This window comes from Octopus bimaculoides, chromosome 28 (assembly GCF_001194135.2).
Source record: "Octopus bimaculoides isolate UCB-OBI-ISO-001 chromosome 28, ASM119413v2, whole genome shotgun sequence".
NCBI lineage: Eukaryota > Metazoa > Mollusca > Cephalopoda > Octopoda > Octopodidae > Octopus > Octopus bimaculoides.
The window spans coordinates 7,863,883-7,873,543 of NC_069008.1; the positions used below are offsets into that span (position 1 = coordinate 7,863,883).

General features: G+C 38.7%; 1 protein-coding gene across 3 annotated transcripts in view; it reads right to left on the reverse strand.

Moving 5' to 3' along the window:
* LOC106879244 (CYFIP-related Rac1 interactor B) overlaps nucleotides 1-9,661 on the reverse strand; it is a 157,521-nt gene that overhangs the window by 27,979 nt on the left and 119,881 nt on the right. The window contains exon 9 of one of the 3 annotated variants that reach the window (XM_052977633.1): nucleotides 8,838-8,978. The exons of the other annotated variants lie outside the window; for them this stretch is intronic. Within the exon in view, the coding sequence (XP_052833593.1) occupies nucleotides 8,838-8,978 (141 nt within the window). The remainder of the gene's footprint in view (nucleotides 1-8,837; nucleotides 8,979-9,661) is intronic. 3 annotated transcript variants of the gene reach the window in all.

A 9,661-nucleotide genomic window follows, 5' to 3' on the forward strand; every position in this document is an offset into this window, starting at 1 on the left:
AGACCTTACAATGTTTAGAATGAATTAATCCTATCAGCGTAAGGATATAAACACACACACACTTCATGCTTGTGTGTGTGTATGTGTGGTTGGTTAAGCATGCAGTAATGCAAAACAAAGGTAGGCACACACAGGGATGGACAGAGAGAGAGAGAGAGAAAGAGAGAGAGAGAGAGAGAGAGAGAGAGAGAGAGAGAGAGTGCAACAAAGAAGGAGGGGATGACACATACACAGAGAATCAGAGATAGCTTGGAAAACAATTAGAGGGATAAACTGATGGTTAGAGAGAGAGAGAGGGAAAGAGAAGGGTGAGAGAGGAGGAGGAGGGGCAAAGTCAAGGTGGGAACTTACAATGTTTGTGTATGTTTATATATATATATATATATATATATATATAATATGGAGTAGTTTTGATAAAGCATTATTTGGTATTGCTTTAAAGATTTTTTGTGTAAAGATGGAACAATGTGAGAAGGTACAAAGTAAACTACTAAACGAAAAGGAAAAAAAAATGAAAATAGAAGTTGCAGTTTTACTTAGTATTTTCTACATTTTGGTGTTATAACCCCTTCTTCAGGACATTTGAAAAGGTGAGAGATGAAAAAGTTGTTGCTCAGCTGTCCTGAAGAAGGGGTTATAACCCTAAAATATAAAAATGCAAGGTAAGACTGCAACTTTGTTTTGTTTTCCTTTTCTTTTTGTAGTTTACTGTGTACCTTCTCACATTGTTCCAGCTTTACACAATAACATTCTTTAAAATACGTATATTCTTTTACTTGTTTCTGTATACATACGCGCGTGTGTGTGTGTGTGTGTATGTGTGTGTGTGTTTGTGTGCAAATATATGCATGTTCTTGATTGAACTGTACTAGGATGATTGGCATTACAGCCATGTATGTGTGTGTGTATATATATATATATATCTATACACATGTTTATGTATTTATTTTGCAAGATTCCTGATGTGAAATCACGTGTTGTAACAGGTATTGTTATATTCCAACATAACCATTTTTTTTACCTTCTTGCCAAATAAACACATGCACAAAGTATTCATTCTTCACTTGTTTATTCTTATCCTTATTTTATGTCCATTGTCTGGAAATCTTTCACCTATGGCCTCTTCAATGACTCTCCATCCCATGTATCTCCTCCTGTTCTGTTTAGTCCATTCTGTCTTTCTATGTGTATCCTTACCTGTGCATGCATTTGGTTTGCCAAAACTACTCCACTGTATATGTGTTTGTATACAAAACACATGCACAGGTAAGGACACACATCATATAGAAAGATAGAATTGGACTAAACAAAACAGGAGACACATGGGATGGAGAGTCACTGAAGAGGTCACTGGTGTGTGAGGAAAGATCTCCAGACAATGGACATAAAATAAGAATAATAATAATCATAAATAATATCTGAAGTGAAGGATGAATATATTGTGCATGTATTTATTTGGTATGGAAAACAAATGACTACCCTGAAATATAACAATATGTGTGTGTATTTATATATACACACACACACACACACACACAGCCATGATTCAGCTTTTCTTCTGCTGTGTATTGGCAACATTATCCAATATATTTGGCTATTTTGTTAGTTTTACTTTTTAAGTTAAGTTGAGATTCAACATATTACCAGCAAGTTGAGCAACCATTCTGCGATACTATCTTTGGCTCATTTTATGTGTGAGTGTGGGAGGGAGCATGTACATGTGGCTGTGTGTGCTCATGTGGAGGGGGCATATAAATGTGTAGCTCTATCATTATGTGAAGGTGGTCTGTAAATGCATGGTTATGTGTGTCTGTGTGCACATAAGCCCTAAGACAGCTCCAACCATCCTTTGTCTTGTCTTTCCTTCAGACATAGTCTATCAACAACCACATAATCCAATATATTATATTTTAATAAGACAATAGGTCATGGTTTGAGTGAGTCTTAGCTACTCTTTCTAGCAGGTCAAGCAACCACACAGTGGCTTCCTTGTTGAGAGATATGGAGATAAGGGATTGGAGCAGAAAGAGACATTGGTAGATTGATGTGGAAAACAACACGGGTGGATTCAAGTGTGGGTGCACAAGAGGCAGGGGTAGATTGAGGTGAAAGTGATGAATGGGTGTAGAAAGAGTATAGGTGGCAGTGAAGGTGCAGTTGTGGTAGGAGGATGCAGAATGGTCAATGGTGGTGGTGGTGAGGTCACCTGATGTCTACATTTAAGATGGTAAGAGGTGACGATTTCAGGGAGGTTTAGGTGTGTGTCATGTCCCATGCTCTCTTAGTTCAAGCATGCATGTATATATGGAATATAATTGGGCACAGGCCTGGTTGGAAGATTAAGGGGTTCACTTCATAAACATTAGGAGACAGGTTCAATTCTACCAATTGGCATTTTAGGTTAAGTGTCTTCTGCTCTCATTTCAGATATATCCCAGCCCAGTGGGAGAATTTAAGGTAGATGGGCACTTTGTGAAAGCTATTTACAATTTAACCCCTTTGCATTTAAACCAGTAATTTCCAACCCAAATACTCTACCAGATTTATGTTCAAACTAGCCAGATACAGTACCCTTACACTTACCCTACAATATCATTTTCAAAATAAACAATCACATAGGTACAGGTGTGGCCATGTTGTAAAAAGTTTGCTTCCCAACCACATGGTTCTGGGTTCAGTCCCACTACATGGCACCTTGGGCAAGCCTTGTGAGTGGATTTGGCAAATGAAAACTGAAAGAAGCCCATTGTATAAATATTTGTAAAAAAGGGTAAAGATCCCCTTCGGTCATGAATGACCATGGGATTGCACCTAGAAAGTTACCCTCTGAGGCACAGGTTGTTTGTGGAAGACCAGCAGTCACCCATGCAGGTGATGCTGTCCAAGCTTGGCACCAGTCATGTTGCAACTCATTTCTACAGCAACATGAAATAAAGTGTCTTGCTCAAGAACTCAACACACAGCCTGGTCCAGGAATGAAACTCACTACATCATGAGTGTGAGCCCAACGCTCTCGCCACTGAACCATGCACCTTCACACACACACGAAATGATTGTGAGCAAAGTCATTGGTTCAAATTCACCACTGGCATTTTATTGTGCTTGTGTTGCCCATTATAGTCTATACTGCTCCAGTTTACCTGTCTTTCAGGGTGAACTGGTATGACATCGGTGTATATGAACCCAATGCCACTTTCTACAAAGCTATCACCTTACCAACATATACAAACACTATAGTCTTCTCTGTACACACATGTATGTGTGAGTGTGTGTGTCTAGACAAGGGGACACACAGATATAAACACATGCATACACATTCACACATGGAACAGTCTTTTTTCAGTTTGCTCCTGTCAAACCCATTCACAAAGCTTTGGTCACCCCAGGGCTATAATTAAAAACATTTGCCAAAAGTGCTGTGCTATGTGATTGGACAGGAACTTTCCTAGGTGCAATCCCATGGGCAATCATGACTGAAGGATGTGTGTGTCATATGGATATATAGGCTCAAGGTGGAGTACTTATTCAACTACACATCACACCAAAGTATCCCTATATTTTCTGGTGCAGTTGCTCCGATAATATACACCCAGTATGCAATCAGATGTTGCTTCATCTGATCCTGGAGGTCTACTACCATTGGCTGGTTCCCAAAGTAGTTGTTTCCCCTGCTATAAACGGGCAGATGATAGGAGGGTCCAGAATCTGAAGTAAAATGCTGAGAGCCAGAACAGATTCTCTGATGCCACCTAACTGAGCAGTAAAGAAGCTTATCTTGCAAGCATAGAGGGATATATATTTTATTGGTAGAGTATTTGACTGCATATTGAGACCCCCTCCTTCAAATCCAGGTGTCCCCGTATTTTCTAGTGCTGTTGCCCCGAATTATACAAAGCCAGTACAACCTATAGTGTGGACTGCTTGTTGTTATGAAGGACATCCAACCCATAGAATGAAACTAAATATGAAGCAAGTGTAAGAGATAGGGTCCTCCAACACATCTAGGAGAACAGTAACTACAAATATAATCTTGAAAGACATCCTACATATGTTAGTATGGAAAGCAGATATATAGTGTTGATGATAATGATAATATATGTTGGTGTGTTCATGAATTCATTATAATTTTATCGACACTGACAAAGTATTGAGTGCATTCTTCAGTTGATGTTCATTGTTTTTTATGCATATAAGAACATACTTCCAATATCTATCTATCTATCTATCTATCTATACATATATATATATCATCATTTAACGTCTGTTGTCCATGCTGGCATGGGCTGGATGATTTATATATACAGGGTTGGCCAAAAGATTAAAACAAAAAATTATTTTATGAGACTTCGCTAATAAATAGACAAATGTTGAAAAAAAAAAAAAAAAAAAAAAAAAGGTGGTTTTTAACTCACAGCATTCAATTATTAAACATTCATAATTGGAATGAATAAATTAAGTTGAATATTAAGTATTTACGAAATTTTCATTTGTCGGGTGACTTTTGGCCAACCCTGTGTATATATACATATACATATATTATATATATATATATATATATATATATATATAGATGGATGAGTGTATGTATGGGTGTACATGTGCATGCAATATATAGATTGTATGTCACACACATGCAAATACATACGAGTGTGTGTGTGTGTGTGTGTGTGTGTGTGTGTGTGTACATGTGAGAGAATATGTGTTAGTCTCTATCTACTGAGCTACAGAAAAATGTTAAAGTATATATTAAAAATATAAAAAAAAAGATAAAAATACAAATCCTCAAAAAAGATAACTGTGGGTGTATGTGTGGGGGGAAGGGAAACTCTGGAGTGACGAAGGGAGTAGGGAACCATACTCGAGCCTAAAAAGACCAAGTTTGGATCGAATATGTTTATATGTTGGAGATTAGGGCTGGGTCAATGTGCTGGAGTTGTAATCTATTATTTTTTTAAGGTTCTATACTTCTGGATAAGGGATGTCTTTGGGGATTGTTTTTCTTAAAAAAAAAAAAAACTTTGCTAGAGATGCATTTTAGAGGTTTTAAGAGTGGTTGGGTGCTGGATGTGAGTTTCCCTTTAGAGAGGGACCAGCATTAGATTTATGGTATGTCTGAATACAGGGGCAGTTGTGGGATTAGGGGTCAAGGTTATGGAAATGAGTTTGTTAAGTGTTTCTACTTTGGACTTTTTTTTTTATGGTGATGGATTTCATGTTCTGATTGTATTTTAGAAGAGATGAGTTAGGTACCAACTAGGGGATAGTAATTTTGGAAGAATATTATATACCTAGTTGTATTATAGGTAAGAAGTGGGCTCTGTCATTGGGTGGCTCCATCCAAGTCAGGATTGATCAAGTAGACCTATGACCAAAGACATTCTAGCAGTGCCCACCCCAACCTTTTCCTAAATGCAAGGAACCCAGAATAACATTATTTGATATGACCCTTTTTAAGACACTGTGGATAATTCAAGGGAGATTTGCTTGCTATTTCCACCATCCCAAGCATTCACTTACAGCAATGATTCTCAACCATTTTTTTATCGATGAACCCCTTTGATTACTATTTTACTTTGGTGGACCCCTATAACCATTGGATGTTTAAAAACTAGTTTTATACACGCTTCTTTCAAAATCCTTATTTTGTTTCTCATACATTCACTTGCATCTTTTGAATTATGTAAATCATTAGAGAAAGAAGCCTTGCAATAAATACATCTAAACCAAAATTTTTTCATGGACCCTCAAAATACTACTGTGCATCCCCAATTTACTATTTTGTCTGCGTGGATCCCCCAAAATCTTATATGGACCCAAGGGGTCAAATGGACCCCACTTGAGAACCACTAACTTAGAGGCTTCTTTGTGGGTTTTGTGCCAGGGTTTTGCTGCTTTTAGCCCCAAATCAAAAGCTCAAATCAAAGACATCCCAACTATGACCATCTCATCTGTCATTCAGATATAGTGCATCTTATACTGAACATACTTTTCCTTGTTAACTTTTTTGATGCCAATCCAACAAAGACCACACAGAGTCTTTGATACAAACTCCTTGTTTTATATTTTTTCTATTTGTTTCAGTTGTTTTAATGTGGCCATGCTGGGGCACTACCTTGAAGGGTTTTAGTCAAACAAATCAAACCCAAGATTTGTTTTTTTAAGCCTTATTCTATCAATCTCTTTTGCCAAATTCTGCTGTTATGGGGATATAAATACACCAACACCGTTTTATCAAGCAGTGGTGAGGGGACAAACACATACACATTTATATACATGTACAATGGGCTTTTCCAAACTTCTGTCTACCAAATCTACTCACAAGGCTTAGCCAAAGGCTATAGTAGAAGACACTTGTCCAAGGTAGCATGCAGTGGGACTGAACCTGGAACCATGTGGCTGGGAAGCAAACCTTACCACACAGCCATGCCTGCGCCTATAATAGCACATTATTCTTTTACTTGTTTCAGTCATTTGACCGTGGTCATGCTGGAGCACCACCTCGAAGAGATTTAGGTGAACAAATCGACCCCAAGACTTATTTTTCAAGCCTAATACTTATCCTATTGGTCTCTTTTGCCAAACACCGTAAAGTTATGGGGATGTAAACACACTAACACCAGTTGTCAAGCTGTGATTGTGGGGGACAAACACAAATACTCATATATATGATACGCTTCTTTCAGTTTCCGTCTACCAAATCCACTCCCAAGGATTTGGTCAGCCTGAGGCTATATCAGAAGACACTTGCCCAAGGTGCCATGCAGTGGGACTGAACCCGGAACCATGTGGTTGGGAAAGCAAGCTGGCCTGACCATATTCTTAAGAGGTAGGTGAACCTATCCTTTTATATACTCTGGACCTCTTATACAGGTAGGAGGAAAGGAGAATGTTATTTCTCAAACCAGTATCCCAGCCTGAATGTTTGCAATATAGTAAACTCCAATAAAAGCACCTGGGGACCGGGTGATTCTGTTAAACCAGACAAGACATACAACCACAAGGCCCAGCCCTTGTTGATGATTTAGGCTTGAGTGCCTAAATCATTCTGCGAGCTATGACTGAAGCACAAGCTCTTGGTAGGTCCCCCTTGTCTTGCCTTGTCCTGTAACAGCATTTACTTAGGAGGGGTTAAGTTGGCTTCTATTGTGTTCAATGTATCACAGATCAAGGTGGTTCACACGTTTTTCGGCTGCTGTTTCGGCAGTGTGTTGAAACCATTCCTGGTTCCAACAAAGAATGCCAAAAACTCGAGGGCTGGAACTGAGCCCCATATCTACTTTGACTGTTGTGAGCTGACCACCTCTCTGTTTAAGCCAATCCAGAGGAAGATCTGGTGCTATCACCTTCTGGACAAGTTTATCATGGGGGTGCCACAATGTGTGACTAAATCCCCATAGTCTCCTCATCAAAAGAGTCTCCTCAAGATGCGAGAGATTGCAGCAAGTATAAAGTTGTTGGTTCAAAAGCAGTCAGATATACAGTCGGAGAAGACAACAAATACAGAAGTGATTGAAGACCTCCAACTTCTGGAGATCAGCAATACGCATTGGCCAGGTCTTACAACCATTTGGACGAGTGTCTGGTAAATATGGCATTTTGTCATGAGGTGGATTTCCCAACACAACCACAAGCACTTATGGAGGCAGTAGAAGGCCAACTGCATGCGATTGAGCTGAATGGAGATCTTGTCCTTATTAAGTCCTCCCATACTGGAAAGGTCAAAGGATAGAGACCAGATTAATAGGGACCTTCTCTTCTTAAAAATAAAAATAAATCTACATAGGGCCAACACCCCTACTTAGATAAGGTAAAATTACAGAAACATCAACGACAATTCAAAACCAACAAGACCTGGCAGAAGAAACAGAACGAAACCCTTTAGCATTTAAACTGACCATAACCAACCAAAATATTCTGCCTCTGTCATGTTCAAACTAGCCAGATCTGGCTTCTCACACCAACCCTACAATGTCATTCTAACAATTATTAGTTACCATATCAAAATCTCATAGCTACAAGATAATTCATGATTAATTCAAATCAATGTGAATAAAAAAGCATTACTTTTGATAGAATAATGTGAAATTGTGGAAGGTCTTTGCTCCATAGGAAGCAAAGGGCTTAAGTAAGACAACAGTGAGTCTACCAATGATTGCGATAAATACCACAAGGTATACTTCCTCTAATGCTCTAACAATCCTACTAATCCATTACCCTGGATCGGCACTTTTTTCCTTATTAATCCCAGAAGAAAGCAAAGCTGACCTTGGTAGGATTTGAACTCAGTGCAGAGAGCTGATTTAGAAACTGTGAGAGGGTTTGTCCTACACTGAGACAACTCTGCCAATTCACCAGTTCTGAGGGGGGAAATATATGAGGTTATGATATATTTTGGTAACAAGATGGATTCTGTGCCAGTGTATTTGGAGAGTAAGGAGAGATATGGATTATGTACCTGGATGGATTTGAGAATGGGTAGAGAACAGAGGGCTGTGTGTTGGTGTGTTTAAATGGCCAAGGAAAGATGGGTTGTATATGTTGCTGTACATGATGCTGGGGTAGAGAGTATAAGGCTTGCTGTGTGTTGGTGTGTTTAAATGGAGAGGGAAAAGTGGGATGTATGCGGAGGGTAGGAAGAGAGAGAGAGAGAGAAAAATGAGAAGAGCTCTGAATGAATTTTGGAGGTTGGGTAGAGAGGTGGGATAGAGTAAGTGGGGTAAAGAGATGAGGGCTCCGTGTGTTGATGAGTTTAAAGGGGCAGGGGAAAGAGGAGTTACAGGGCTCAGTTAAGAGGAAGAGTTAAATTTTGTTTGTTTTTGGTTATATATAGACGTTACCTCGCCCTCATTGATACACCCGCTAGTGGACTTCGCCAGAAAACACAGCCCCACACTGCTGCTGCTGCTGCTACCACCACTGTTGCTGCTGCTGCTGGAATTGACGTGGGTCTTGGAGCAGCTGACCGATTCTGTGGACAGCTAGAGATGTGTTGTGCAGACGACGAAGGAGGATGACGATGACGACAATAACGACGACAACACACAAAAGGAAGGAAGGTGAAAAAAAAAATTAAAATAAAATAAATGTATATATGTATACATATATATATATATGTATATATATATCAAAAGTGACACTGCCAAAACAATTTTTAAAAAAAGTAAGAGGTAGGGAAACAAAAAAAATATTGATGTTGCTGTCTTGTCCTTTTTATCTTTGACCCTTTAAGTATTAAAACTGGCCATATCTGGTCCAAATATTTTGCTTGTGTTAAGTTCAAACTGGCCAGATCTGGCCTCTCACACCAACCCTACAATGTCACTCTAAAAATAAACAATCACATCATCAAAATCTCGAAGCTACGAGATAATGCATCATAATTCAAAACAAAGTGAATATAATAAGCATTACATTTAATTAAGAAATCTGAATGCTAAAGGATTAATATAAAAGTTGTGTGTGTGTGTGTGTGTGTGTGTGTGTGAAGATAAGGAACAATATTTCTTTGAAACATGTACTAAAGACAACTATTTCCAGGTTAAATCTCTTTTTTTATTAAAGATGTTTTAGATTTCCTCATTAGCCTTTCGTGATTGTCTAGAGCAGAGGTCCTCAACCATTTTTTTACCTTTGGATCCTTTTGGTTACTATTTTGTTCTGG